Source organism: Trachurus japonicus, chromosome 1 (assembly GCF_045865225.1).
Source record: "Trachurus japonicus isolate A0001 chromosome 1, Traja_1.0".
NCBI lineage: Eukaryota > Metazoa > Chordata > Actinopteri > Carangiformes > Carangidae > Trachurus > Trachurus japonicus.
In genome coordinates, this window is record NC_140907.1 from 11,745,688 (window position 1) to 11,760,046 (window position 14,359).

A 14,359-nucleotide genomic window follows, 5' to 3' on the forward strand; every position below is an offset into this window, starting at 1 on the left:
GAAAAGTATTTACAGCAAAAATGGGAAGAATACTTGGATTGAAACAGGGGTGTGGATCTAGTGAATCTGTTAGAAAATGTTATCATTTTGATGAATTGTTTTTGTAAAGTGAGAACACAGTTGAGGGAGCTCTTAAAAATACTTGCCCAAATAATATTACAATATGAAATGAAAGGATAAATCATAGTATAATATAAACAGAAGTCTTGAGTTTGACCTATAGACATAATTATGGCCCCTCAGTGGTTATATTTATTAGCCCTGCCATGATTAAATTGGTATTGTTAGTGGTTTAATGATTGAGAGATCACTGGTTAATCTGACTCGGGTGTGCTTCATGTCTCAATATGAAGAATATGTTTGGTAAGGACTGAACATTGACACTTGGTGGTGAACATTTCATTTTCTTTGTGACTGCATGGTTCTATATTTCACTTGTCTTCCCTATATCTTCAACCTATCTATTCCTACAACTTCAAATGAATACAGTATCCAATGCTTTTATTTGACTTTATTGAAGAGAATCACATTACACCAATACAAATCCTGTTTTATGACACAACAAGAGTGACGTGTGGTTCAACAGGAGGCTGTGCCGAAAAATCAACCTTGGAGATAATGTTAATCTAAATGGCTTTGTATCCCATAATGATCACTGGACCATTTGGTTTAGATTTAACTCCCCTAACAAGAGCATTAGTGATCATTTTAATGAGATGCTCCAGATGTTTACTCCTCGTTCTTGGTCTTCATGGCCAGAGACTTCAAGGCAGTGATGATGGTATCTGGTGTCTCCGTCTCCTCCAGTCGAGACTGGGCACAGAAGGGAGGTGGGATGTAGTCCATGGGGTTTGAGTTGCCCAAGACCCAGTTGAAGGTGCTGAAATGGAAACAGAGATGAATTCATTGTTAAAGCAGGCTTCATATTGGGGTAAATGCACTGTATACTGTTGCACATGAACTGTCAAATACAGTAATCAACTGTCTTTGTGGATGTAAAATCTTGACAAAGAATCATTTCAATACAAATATTGTTTGAATGTCCATTTTGATTGTCAGTTTGACAATTGTTTGACTGGCAGCGTTGATAATTCTCACCTGAGGGTGAGCCATCCAGACGCTGGGGAGTAGCTGGTGTAAGTCAATGGGATGCAGCCGATCTCAGAGAAGACATGGCTGTACGTGCCTGAAGACATAAAGTATAGCAGAAGTTACATGTGAGACTATAATTACCACACTCGCTGAGCTGCATAGAATACGTAGTCAGAATCCACTGTAGAGGTTAATTTGAATGGAGGTAGTATTTTTTATTCACATAAGGAGGACTTTGCTCCACTAATATTGTTTAAAAATTCATGAAATTTGACCTGGTAGCAGCACTAAAATCCTTTTGATTCATCCTTTTTAAACCCTTTCCAAACCTCTGCAAACAGCTTTGGTTTTATATTCAGACTTTTTGAGTTTAGCATTTCTTAGCCGAGAATGTAATACAATCTCTTCAGGTTTTATCAAGACAAAGCCAGATTTTTTTCACTCTGAAACATTGCACCCTCTCACCGTTGTTTGGCAGTTCTCCATACCAGGTGTTGACTAGCATGCCCATTCCCCAGGAAGAGGAGGAGCCCATGAAAACCTGACCCATCAGTTTAGCATCAGGGGGCACTTGGAAGGGGACAAAGTCACAATCGAGTGGCTTCTTCTTGCAAGACATTTTGCTCCAGTCGATCTCATAATAGATTTTCTGAAAGGATGCACAAAACCAAATTTGTGTCAATCTGTGGTCACCATGCTGCTTATTGCCTTTAAGTTAGTATACACCTGCAGAATATTAGGAAACGTTATTGTAAGCCTTGAGGTGGAATGCAACAGTGACTCATTTCACTACATCTGATACTCCTCCAAATAAGTCACACTTGAAGATAAGATTAGAGACCATCATTCGTGGTCAAGGGACACAGACTATATTGCAAAGGGAAAGGTTACACACTGAGAAATGAGAGGGAGGGAACTCTGGGAAATGTGGGAGACAGATTCCTGGTTTGCTCTTTCATTGGATATCAGTTAGGTCACGGTAACAATAAAAGCTAATACACATTTCAGTCACATTTAGAGTGCTGCTCACTCAATCAACACATACAATGTAAAAGAAAAATGTTTGAGTTCAAATACCTTATTGAAAAGCATCAACTGGTCCACACCAATGGTCTCGTTGCCGGAAAACCCATAGTTTCTAACACGCATCCTCTTTCCAAAGGCATCAAAACTTATGGTTCCTGTTGACATGTAGAGCCCTGCACCGCCCATCTGAAAGAGAGAGACAGAGTAAAAAGTGAAGAGAGGTGCGCTGATCACATGACATGGCTCCATCCAGGAGAGATTACAACTGAGGTAAGGAAAGAAAGAATGTCATTGACTCACCAGAGTGAGGCCTCCACTCATCAGTGGTGGAGAAACTGGAGGAGGAAATTGAAATCATTAAGAAATCACTTATGTCACTGATCTAAAGTAAGATACAAGAAGAATATATCCCCCGAATTTTGTAAATCTAGCAATAAGGTTACTTGACACATGTAAAACAATTCCATTAATGCATCTAAAACACATCAATTATAGAAAAAGCATTAATAGCTGCTAGTCATTTAATGACATATTTAACTATTGGTACATTGGAAATAATGCAGCTTGTCACCAATTGCTTTAAATTAATTACTTTAATATTATGGTGTTATAATAAGAAGCACTACTGTGTGCTGTAGCTCTGTCCTCATCTCATTGACAGCAAACAGTCAACTTAAATTCTTTGTGTAAATTCAGTTAACTTCCAGCTTCACACACAAGTCAATGACATCAAAACATTTATGATATAAGTAATCATTTAAATATCCTAAGGTCACCAGTGAGGTTGTCCATACTCACCACATGGTTTCGGTGCCTGGGCGACGACAGCTGCCAGCAGCAGGCTGAGGCAGGACAGCACACTGGTGAAGTTCATTTTGAGAAGCCGAATGAGGAGAAGCTGTGAGCGCTCTGGACTCAGGGAAGGACACACACTTCAATATATACCAGCTCACTCCACATGGCTCAGCCCCCTCTCAGTTTTTTTCTGACCAAATGACCAAATAATTAACAACCCCCTTTTGTGAAAGTTGGTGTGACATATGACCATTGATAAGATTATGCAACGCATCGCATGCTTCTTTTTATGTTTCAGCTCATCAGATATTGCAGAGATATGAAGATATTGTGTTTGCCCTTTAGTCTGAGTGTATTTATGGGTATTATGCCTTGTACTCATTTTTTCCAGATTAAAAATTTGTTTCCATGTTTAGAAACTAATACTTTTAGGTAAATTATATATGCCATTATATATATCATATATAATAATATTCCAGATGTGAAGGGTTTGGACAATATATGGAAAGAATTTTTATGTCCTTTTTAAGGGGATACAATCTTTTTATATGTAACTAAAATTCAGTAAAAATGAATTGATTTTCTTCATGCATATAGAATATGGCCTATGTAACTTTCTCTTACAGGTAGAGTAATTCACACTTGGGGATTCAGCGTCTTGCACTATTATTGTGTTTTTGACCACAGGTGTAAATAACGCCACGTTAAGCAGAACAAGTCCACCTGCTTTTTTTCTCAGCCTGGAGAGCTGTGTTTATCTGGAGTAGTCTTTTTTTTTTTTTTATAAACTCTAAACGTATCTGAATTAGTTTTGCTCTATTACATTAATTTGGTCTAAATGAACAATATACAAAGGGTGTGTGCAAATATCATAAATGACCCTGGTCATGTGAAAGTTGTTCAAATGTAATATAAAAATGGAGTCATAGTCAGGTGCTCCATCCTTATCTGGAGGTTCAGAAAGTCACTGAGATACTGTACAGTGGACCTCTGCCACAGTCATTACAATAACAGCAAGTATAATGGAAAAATGCATCTCTGATAAATAATACAAACCTACATGTGTCTTTAATGATATACTCACAACATTTAAACTTTGTCTTGTTCTTTTTAACATGAAAGGTGACACTACTGTATTTGCTCAATCTCTGTATGAAATCACCTCGAGGATGAAACTGTGAAGACTCAAATTGTTCTGGTGTCTTTAAAAAAAAAAAGGAAGAATCTCAGCAGCTGTCTTGTTTTATAGTTTTAGCTTGTTAAGCACATTTTTTGTGAAATGGGGCTGAAGTGTGGCAAATGAGGGGCGACCATGCAAATCTTATGAATAAAATGACAGGTTTTGAAAGTTGTACTCTGCTGCACAAATGTATAGTTTTTTAAGAATTTTTCTTAATGAGAAATGTGGTATAGATACTTTTTATTGTTAGATATTAATACTTTAATACAGTCTCTTCAATTTTTGTAATTTCCACATTAAATAGGCTATGTGATTCAACATGGAATCAGTCTGTTTCTAAATGATGAGAAGACTAAAACAATGTATCTGTTTTTACGTCTAATCATGAGATATTCATTTAAATAGAATAAATGACAGGTAAGGTCTCCTAGATAAAATAACAAGCAACATCACAGCAGAAAAAAGAGAAGAAGATTAAATCAACTTGTCAATATCTTTTAAATAAAAAGTGGTGAGAATTTCATCTCAACAATCTGTGCATTCAACAGCACATTAATTGTGAACATTTATGGTAAATCTCATAAATGAATTGTGCTCAAAATTAAATAGAGATAGAAGGAGATAGTAGGTAGACCTAGAGATACTGGGCTGATGTTAACTTTTAAACTGGGACCATTTCCATCCCGAGTGACTTCATACTTTCCATTTATCCTGATCCACAGTAGTATATTGCTTGTGTGTAATGATGATTGGATATTTTCCATCAGATCAGTATAAGGTAAAAGGAAAAGGGAATGTGTGACAGATAAACCTGCATCACATGAATGTTCACAGGTTAAATCATGTCCACCGGAAACACTAAACACTGATAATGATCATAAAGACGAGTCATGCGCTTGGTCTTTATCTGAAGACTGACGGAAGTTTATCAACAGAGCACACACCACCTACAGCATGTCGATACACATCAGAGGCTCTGTCTGTTTTGATGATTTTGTTTGTCCAATGAAACATTTTGTTCTTCACCCGTCCCATAGCCTAGCTACTATAGCTACTACACAGGATCATCTAACTGTGTTTGAATATAAAATGCCCCACAGTGTTGACCCGACTCTGTGGCCAAGAGGTGCAAATAGCAAGACTTCGGGACAGAGAAAGACATAAAGGGCACAGTTTGTCCAATAATGTAAGACAATCAAGGAGCTGCCTTAAATTCAGAAAGTAGTGGAGCTGTGCATAGAGCCCATTCCTTTAATAGCTTATTTTTTCCTCCAAAAGATTTTGCACTGGTTGGGTTTAGGCAATGAAGACAGGAGTTGGTTAAGTTTAGTAAGAAGACCAGGTAGAGGCTAGACAGGCAGACTAATCCCTGTCTGCGCTCTGCTGCGTAATTACGCACAGCCATGTGGGTATTCCTCTATCAGCATGTCTTAAAGAAGGGAGTCAGCTGTTGAGTAACGCATGTTTCTTTATATTGAAAGCCTTGTCAGAATGGTGGGACGTTCACGTCGGAATCGTGGTATGCCGGAGTGGTGGAATTTAGATATGCAGCCTGTACCTACGTCTAGTTGGCCTAGGCTTTTACTTGCACTCCCATGATTTTTGTTTTGTTTTGTTATGCTAGTCCACCAGTCATAACTTGCTTTAGGGATGTCAGGAAATTGCTCCAGCTTATTGACTGTTGTCCTGTAGACATGCAGGCTTTCTCTACAGTCTAACAGTAACAATAATTTATTTGTTTTGTTATTAAGGCAGGCGCTTTGCACGTGCACATACTGTACTGCCCTTTTATGGTGTTGAGCCCCTGTCCCTCTATAATCATGTACATAAACATTCTGTTAGGATGTCAGATGAAAGGCACACATGCTTGTCATGTTGAAATTGGCAAATGACAACCTGTGGTCCGACTGTAGGCTATGATACATTACAAAAGGTTCTTGAACCACCTTAAGACTTAGAACAACATGGAACATATCCTTCACAATGCAGAATGCTGTCTTCTAGGAAGTGGCTATGTTGCCAAGATATGAAATTTCCAAAAACACTTACGGCATGTGAATGTGTACTTGTGTTGCCCAGTTTTCAAAATGAAAGAAGACAACTTCATGTGATTGAATCGCAGCAGCCACAACACCTGTAAACGTGTTGACACTTCAGCATTTCAACACTCTAATATTATATATTATAATACATTGTGACACTACAACTCATGACTCTGACTATGCCCGTCTTTGAATTTGGTTGTGTTCATGTAAAGCACACACTTGCACAGTTTCATGAGTGTATCTTGCAGTGGTGAAGCTGTTTCTGTAGCTGTAGCTGTGGAGACAGGCAGAATATGTCCACAAACGGATAAACACCTGCCAGTGTACTCAAAACCCCCGCTGGCTTGGCTCATGCTGCAGTAGGTCTCTCTGGGAACACGTTTTCCATGATGACACAGACACATAAAAACTCACAAGGTTGAAATCAGTACCAGTCCCATGAGTGAGACAAACATGGAGTTCCTGTGCCTTGGATTTTTCCATGCCTGCACAGAAAATCAAACATCAGCTTAGCAAACATCAGCTCTGCTGCTAATAATCAACCACTCGTGCATCAGAACAAAAGTTGTACATCCTTGGATCAAGCCACGAAGCTCATATCATTCATTCAACAGTGTAGAAGAGAAAAAAGTCAACATAACATGATGCATATTATATTTATTTCCCAATATGCATATTAAATTAGCATCTCTTTTTACATGTATTCCCTTGGCATGTCAAGGTGGATGGAAATTTTTAAACCAAACATCTTCTGAGCAAGGAATACTTCAAATATTTCAGTGCAAGTTAATTAAAATAAGACAGCCCCCACCCCCAAATTAAAAAGAAAATCATTTTTGAAAAGCCAGTAGTTAACATGTACAAATAAAAACAAAAATCAAATCTGGTGACCATCCATAAAAACAGAATGGATTTTAAAAGAGAAAACCCTTTTTTGTTTCTGTGTTGGTTCACTTGTTCTGCAGCTAAGCATCAACTTACAAATTTCCACCTCATATACATATATGAATATCAACATTGCGTGTATTATAATATAATCTTGTTACAATTTCTACATTAGGTCCATATTAATTAAATGTTAATAATTACATGAGGTGAATATCTGTCCATTTGGAGGTTTAGGTTTACTCAGAGTTTCTGCAAATTATCCACGTCAAAATTTGTTGTCACTGGTTTTGGAGATTTCTATACCTGTTCATTCTGAGATTCACTGTCATATACACAATATTGCCCACTAGCAATTTCCTCTCTTTTTTTTTTTTTTTACACTTTTTATGTGGAGTATCACACAGGAACTCTGAGTACTGTATATGTGACCTTGTGCAAATGGAGACGGGCACACACTGGCTTGTTTTGTAGTGTCAGTCAAATGATCTCTCTGTTCCCCACAGTCACCGTTTACTGCGAGTGGATTGAGCATTGGTTGGAAAAGGCATCGTCTTTATCTAGCATCATCTCAAACAAAACAGCTGAAACACAAACACCATGTCATCCACTCACTGAAATCATCTCATTCATCCCTCATTTCCATTAAATCCATCCCTCATTCAGTTTAGTCTACCTACAGTGCATCAAGCTCACTTTACTGTTCTTAGTGTGGATTTTAAATAAATTAAAATAACACTTGGCTCACACGTCCACCTCCTTTCATGTCTACACACCTTTGTCTCTTTATCTTAACAAACCCATATTTCAAAACTTTCTACAGCATTCATCATAATAGCTATCTCTATAAATATTAATCCACTCTGATCCCTTACATTGGTCCAGCCTCTGTTAATTCAACATACACTCTGCTTCGGTGCCTACATGAACATCTATTCCCCTTCCAGCCTCCCCTACCCGACTCCCTACTTCACATCTACTCTAGACTTGCCTACCTTACTAACTACAGCTCTACTGTCTTTATTTCTTACTTTTCTTTTCTACTGTTGCATGTGTGTACAGTCAACCTTACACACAGGCAATACAAGCACACACACACTCTCACACACACACACACAATCCACCCTTCTGTGATGGAGTGCAACAAAGCTGTACGTACAGAGACGTACTTGCAGATTTGGTGATGCAGATGGAACATGCAGGCATTTTGTATTAATGAGTTTGAAGTTTACAGTGTACATGTTTTGTTGTGTTGGTGTCTGGGGGGAGTCCTGGTTTTGGCAGGTTGCAGGCAGGTTATTCTGGCAATGACTCAGACTGATGTAGAGGTGATTGGCATGAACCTTCAAAGACCATTCTTATTTGGGGCTGCACATAGTAATTTCTGACAGTGGTGTCAGAATGTGAACCGATGAAGCCGGGGTGAGAGAGAAGAGGAAGCCACTTGATGCAAAGAAGGTTCAACAGTTTAGAGAATGAACTGCGCTCCCCTCCAGTACAAAACAGTATTTCAGAGTTTCAGAAGTTGCAGGAGCTGAGAATGACGTCCACGTCTCTGGCCTTCACTAATTTATGAACCTGTAATTTGGACCCTTGTTCTTGTGTAAACTCCCTCTCCTTCTCAATGTGGGCCCTCTGTCAGCAGTCGGACACTTCCGAGGTGTTCGAGTCACTCGTGAGTTTCCTTCGTTGCCTCACAGATTTCTCTTCATCCTGCAGAGCAAAGCAGAGTGTAAAAAAATATGTTTTTATTCTGAAAAAGGTGAAAAAGATATCCAGATGGCACTGTAAGTAATTAAACAGGAGTAAAAAGTATTTTTAAAGGAACAATTTTCACAAGCAGATAACGCGGTGCTTCAGCGAGCACGTACAGGAACGTCATGCACAGAAGTGCAAGAAATGTTGCGCACCGATGTGGTTTTTTTGTTTGTTTTGTTATTGTGTGTGTTTACCGTCTGGAAGACTCCGTTCTGCCCCCACTCTCCAGGGGAGTGGTCCTCGGGGTCCTCTACTTCTTCCTCCTCTTCCTCCCCCTCTTCCTCTCTCACTGTGTCCATCCCATCTTCCTCATACTCCGTCAGACAGTCTGACTCTTCTCCTGAGTGGAAAGATTTGGAGGAGATATTACAGAGAAAATTCATTGTGTGACTGTCCCACCGGGTTTCAATAGCAACCACAGAGGTGCATGAAATATAGTCTCAACCTTCCTTTCCTGAGTTGCAGCGTTATGACGGGAAATGTTTTTAGCAGGACATTATGATTTGAAAAAAAAAACATTATGATTTGTAAAAAAAAAAAAAGGACTTTTAAAATGATATAGCCTTTGCAAGGTGTATACTTAGCACACTGTGTTCGTAGTAGACCTAAGTAGAGTATGATCACTGTGACAAACAAAGACACCGGCTCTCTCACCATCTGCTGCTACATAAGTCTGGACAGGCTCTATCCTGGATACAATTTCTGCGAGGTCAGTGAAGTCAGCTCCCGGACACGTGCAAGACTGCAAGGCAAGAAATTAATATTATATGGAACTGATAAGATGGTGGTGTACATTTATTTAGTTAGATATCAACCATTAGTGTATATATAGTATATATGTGCTCTTCTCACGTCAGTTCGCTTGCTGTCATTGTAGTCGGCTGAGCGGTGATCTTTCAGCATGTTCTCGATGATGTCACCTCGGGCCCAGCCAGTGAACACCAACTTGCCGTGCTGGAAGCCCACATCCTGAGACACAAGGTAGTTTAAACTGAGACAGTGGGTAGACCCATGTTTTGAGTAAACATATGCCTCCAATATAGTGCATGATGCATTCACTGCTGCCTGGTAGTTATGGCTGATAACACTTAATCAGGAGGCAAGGCAGTTGTCTACAGTAGTTTCTGCCCATCCAGGCTACGGTGCAATGCATTCTTATTTTCCTTACTAAATATGGTCCAGCAGCATTTACAAAAGCCTTTGAAAACGCCACGGAGAATTGGACACAAGATTGATAATGATGAAGAAGTGTCCTCCTCAATGAACAGTTTGTAATAGAGTTAACTACTGACTGCCTATTATACATCAATTGTAAGTCTGTGAATGAGGGTGTGATTTCATACAGACCAAATGCACCACGTTACTAAATAATTGCGTGATATTCAGGGAAGTCACTCACATAGATCTCATCAAACTTCCCAAAGTCCATTGTCTTGAAGCGGTCGATGGGTGGTCTGATGTACTCGCAGTAGGCACTCTTCTTCACCACCTCTAACTGGCGCACACAAGACACGTACGCCAGCCGCGACTGGATCTCTGCCATGTCTGGCACCTGCAGAAGTTTGTAGAGTGAGAATCACCACTGGCCAGAGCATGCCAGAACTGAGCAGAGCGGAGCCACGGCTGTTACATGTTTGTCAGGGGCATTAAACACTCGATTCTATTATATCTATTTCAAGTTGGTGAGTCATCAGGAGTTTCTAGTTCGTTGTGCTGCCAACCCGTTCTGTACCTTTACTTTCTCTGCCCAGGGATTGATCCGTTTCCACAGCAACCACCAGCCAGATAGGCAGTCACCATAGTTACAGAGGTCAGTCTCATCTTGGCTTCCCACATCGATGGCAATGACCGTCCTGGCACCCATGTTCCTCGCGATGTCCGCTGTTGGACGTGTAACGTGTCCGCCAACATTCACACACGTGCACACGTATGCACAGACGCACAAACACGGCACGAAGAAAATCCAGCAGCACAGATGGTAAGACAGTGAGACCTTGTTTCAGCATGATGTCTGTTTCTTTATACCTTCATTTAAGAGGAGCCACAATGTTCAAACAGACTTGCACCACAAAAATATCAGTATTTTAACTCGTCAGATACATTCCAGAGCATTTATGACAAATTAGTGATAGTTAGGGCACTGCAATTTTTAAAAAAAGAAAACAGGTATACTTGCCAACAAGCAGAGGGCCAGAAGTCATAAACTTTTTCACTGAATTGGTAAGTGTTAAAAAGAGCCTGAGGCATTGAGCATTTTTGTGGTGCTGAGCCTATTCAAAGATAGAAATGGGACGACATCCCACAAGCCCAAAGCACTGATCCAGTGTGCCAACAACAACAATAAATGCAGCTGATCGAGCACAAACCCTTTGAGGCAGAGTAGTAAACTTTAGGAATGAAGGATGCTGATTTTACAAGGCTCCCTTTAAATTGGATCAATCTTTGGGCCCAGACAGCACTATATTTCACAAACTTCTGAAACATATATTGCGTGTCTAATGAGACGAGATTCCCAAACCAAACAGAGAGTTACAATAGCTCAGTCCAGAGCTTTGTGAAATACGGCTGTGGCTCATCAGAGCAGAGTAGCCTAGTGTCGTCATCACAAGTACAAACAGTCAGACTCAGGGGAGTTTTTGTCTGCATCCTATAATGAAAGCCAAAAATAGTTTGTGTTTCATGAAGTCTTGCTTTGTATGAACATTACAGGAAACTGCAAATTTGGTCTGGTGCGATTTCAAATATTTTCAGTTAATGAAGATGTGCTTAATAGTCCACAGACAAAACAACAACAACAACAACAACAACAACAAAAAAACAGCCCCCCTCTCCACTGTCGAAACAGTCTGCAATTATTTTTTTTCTCTCTGGTTGATAAGAAACAGAAATGTAGAGCTGGGTGATAGAGCTGAAATCATTATCATAGTATTACTTAGGACATTACCCAATACGGACAAATATATATATATAATATCAAAATGTATGTAAAAATCTGAGTAATTAAACTTGAGTAAATGCATAAAACTTTGTTTAATTGTCACATTACACAAGACAAAGTCATCGTGGGTGTAAACCAAACTGATAATTACGAATTTTGGAAAGACTTGCAGGTTTATTTTGAACAAAGACTTCTGACAGCATAAATTTTAAGAAATGATCAGATCATATTATTATGATAAAATTCTGCTGAAAGTCAATAAAAGAATATATCAAATTATCACCCAGCTATACAGAAGAATTCATCTCAAACCAGACTGGTGTCCTGTGCCTCAATAAATAATTTACACTTTTTGCTTTTCATTTTTGGGAACATGAAATGTTGATTGTGATTTCATCATGTTAGCTGAAAATCATATCAAATCTCAAATTCAAATGTGACACAAGAAGGAAGGCCTCCCGCCAATTTGTAAATACATACCGACACCAGGCTGTTTGATAGACATATGCCACATCCCTGTTCATGTTTAATATTTTTATACACCTGCAACAGTGCAATGTGGTCTTTGTTCAGGATGCTGATTTTTCCCCAGCTAGTAAAACAGGAATTTCAGGGTCTCATTGATTTCAGTGTTGTTGTTTTGTTTTTTTAACCATCATTTTTTATCAGTTTGGTCAATTGATTCAATTTCTTTCACCAGATTAAATAGTTAATGCGCCAGCTGCTTATCCAGACAGGGAAAACTCAGCAGCACCACACTTCCCTCCACCAGCATTAGGACGAGCTAACAACATACTTACACAGTCTACAAGAATTTGCTATCTTGATTAAAAAACCCCTCCTAATAATCATCCGCATCCCTCCCTTCACCTCCCCCCCTCCTCTGGGGGACAGGAGTTGGGTGGACATTAAGGACCGTACAGTAAATCGGTGGAAGGGGGGGAAGGGCACCACCTCTACTTGCCTGGCAGGTTGTTGATGTAGCCACCGTCCATTAGCAAGTTGCCATCTTTGGGGTCACAGAGTGGCGGCAGGTACCCTGAGAGGGTCATGCTCGCCCGCACATAGCGCCACAGAGAGCCTGGCACACCAGGGAGGGAAGGAGGGAGGGGGGAGGGGGGTGGGATAACAGCTCAATATTGTTCGCTAAATGCTTCAAGTTAGTGTTTGACAGACCACAATCCCAACGCCAGCGGGAGGCTGGCTAACGGAAGGTAGCTGGTCCCTGCAGAGGCTAGGACTGTGGCTCTGCTCACCTTTGGACTCTGTTGTACACCACTGCAAACCTCATTACCTCGCACACAGACCCTGCATGACTTGTGCAGAAGGTAAAAAAGTAAATGGCAACCATCACAGAGCACCAAGGCTGTTTGAATCTCCAAACCATGCCGCAACAATAGCATCACCAAGCACTTATCCGTACGAGTTCTCTTTGGTGTCATCGAGATTCACAGACACACTATGTTGAAGCTGAAGGCTGCTCACGACAAACAGCTTCAGTTGTCCAATAGAACGTGAGCGTATTATCTACAGTAGATCAACAGCACTTGTTGTGGCAGTGTTTGGAGATATGTCACCGTGAACATGGCAGGGAAGCACACAGCCTGCTCAGTCCTGCAGTGCAGCTTAATGCCAGCAGGGGGCGGGAGCAGGCCGGGCACTGCATGGGTTGGAAGGATAAGGAGCACCGCTGAGAAAAGCAAGGGGTGCAACTGTGCGTGGAGTGTGCATAAATGCGTAGGTAGAGTTATATTACTGATTTTAGAGGAATCACTAAAACCTACAGCTTTTCATATCAGTTCTCTTCATTCATTTAATTTAAAGGCTTCCAGTTTGTGTAAGGGGCTAAACAGGCAGGATCCAGAACACATACCCATCCAAGGAATAAAAAATGGTAACGGTAAAGGCAATACATGCAATCTATATATATATTTATGAGAAATATATAGATAGGCTCATTGTGTCTAACACTGGCATGCACATGAAAGCAAGCAAAGCCAGGGAGGAGGACAGGGGCTGTGTAGGAGAGACTGAACATGTTCCTGTAGGTAGAGATGATTGAAATGAAACAGGAGGGAACATGGGAAACCAGCTGCAATTCAGTCCATAGGAGAGAGACATGTAAGCCCAGTGATCCGCAGCAACAACAACAGACAGATGTGATGTTGTGACATAGTGCAGCCTTTCACTCTTGCCTGTTAGGCAGGAGGATCACCCGAAACACACAGTATATATAAATATAAATATATATAACTGCTTTATAGCTGATCTTACACTGAAAATCCAGCAAAACTCTGTCTGACTGGCTGAACTACCTGCAAGTTAGTAAATAACTGCCTTTTCTGAAAGTTGTATCACAATAAGCAAATACAGTGGTGCATGAAGACATCAGTGCTTACAAGCCACATCCAGAACTTTGTAAAGGAGAAGGGATTTTTTTTTTAGCAAACACAGAGGGCCTTAAAGAGCCAGACCATCATGCACCTCCCTATAACCCATAGAGGTCCAGACATGCATAGGCAAAACCTCACCTCCAATTAGAAAATGAAGATAGTCATATTCAGAAGAGGCAATAAGCCAACTGGAAAAAGTGTGTTGTGTATGTGACTAACAAAGCCAGTCGAAGAGGGAATAAGATGT

General features: G+C 40.2%; 2 protein-coding genes across 7 annotated transcripts in view; both read right to left on the reverse strand.

The window, feature by feature from the left end:
- Positions 1–491: 491 nt before the first annotated feature.
- On the reverse strand, positions 492–3,003 carry LOC146991431 (ependymin-like). The gene is made up of 6 exons (XM_085772285.1): positions 2,917–3,003; positions 2,419–2,453; positions 2,170–2,304; positions 1,558–1,741; positions 1,099–1,186; positions 492–880 (listed from the first exon to the last, which is right to left on the reverse strand). Exons 1-6 carry the CDS (start codon positions 2,990–2,992, stop codon positions 730–732), a joined length of 669 nt encoding a protein of 222 aa, XP_085628411.1. The 5' UTR covers positions 2,993–3,003; the 3' UTR covers positions 492–729.
- A 3,772-nt stretch (positions 3,004–6,775) lies between these two features.
- Positions 6,776–14,359, reverse strand: part of pnpla6 (patatin-like phospholipase domain containing 6) — a 28,009-nt gene continuing 20,425 nt past the window's right edge. For 2 of the 6 annotated variants that reach the window (XM_085772544.1, XM_085772405.1), the window contains 7 exons: positions 12,684–12,800; positions 10,514–10,662; positions 10,181–10,333; positions 9,634–9,750; positions 9,436–9,523; positions 8,976–9,118; positions 6,776–8,736 (listed from right to left, as the gene is read on the reverse strand). In XM_085772544.1, the coding sequence (XP_085628670.1) occupies positions 8,662–8,736; positions 8,976–9,118; positions 9,436–9,523; positions 9,634–9,750; positions 10,181–10,333; positions 10,514–10,662; positions 12,684–12,800 (842 nt within the window). In that variant the 3' untranslated portion in view covers positions 6,776–8,661. Of the gene's footprint in view, positions 8,737–8,975; positions 9,122–9,435; positions 9,524–9,633; positions 9,751–10,180; positions 10,334–10,513; positions 10,663–12,683; positions 12,801–14,359 lie in introns of all 6 variants that reach the window. The other 4 variants (XM_085772457.1, XM_085772358.1, XM_085772600.1 and 1 more) reach the window with 3 other exon arrangements.

What these genes read in the sequence shown, in the direction of transcription:
- LOC146991431 (XM_085772285.1), bottom strand. Translation starts at nt 2,992, where the DNA reads ATGAACTTCACCAGTGTGCTGTCCTGCCTCAGCCTGCTGCTGGCAGCT. An exon ending in TGGAGAACTGCCAAACAACG is followed by an intron (nt 1,187 to 1,557) that starts GTGAGAGGGTGC and finishes TTATGTCTTCAG; the next exon opens with GCACGTACAGCCATGTCTTC. An exon ending in TCTGGATGGCTCACCCTCAG is followed by an intron (nt 881 to 1,098) that starts GTGAGAATTATC and finishes TTTCCATTTCAG; the next exon opens with CACCTTCAACTGGGTCTTGG.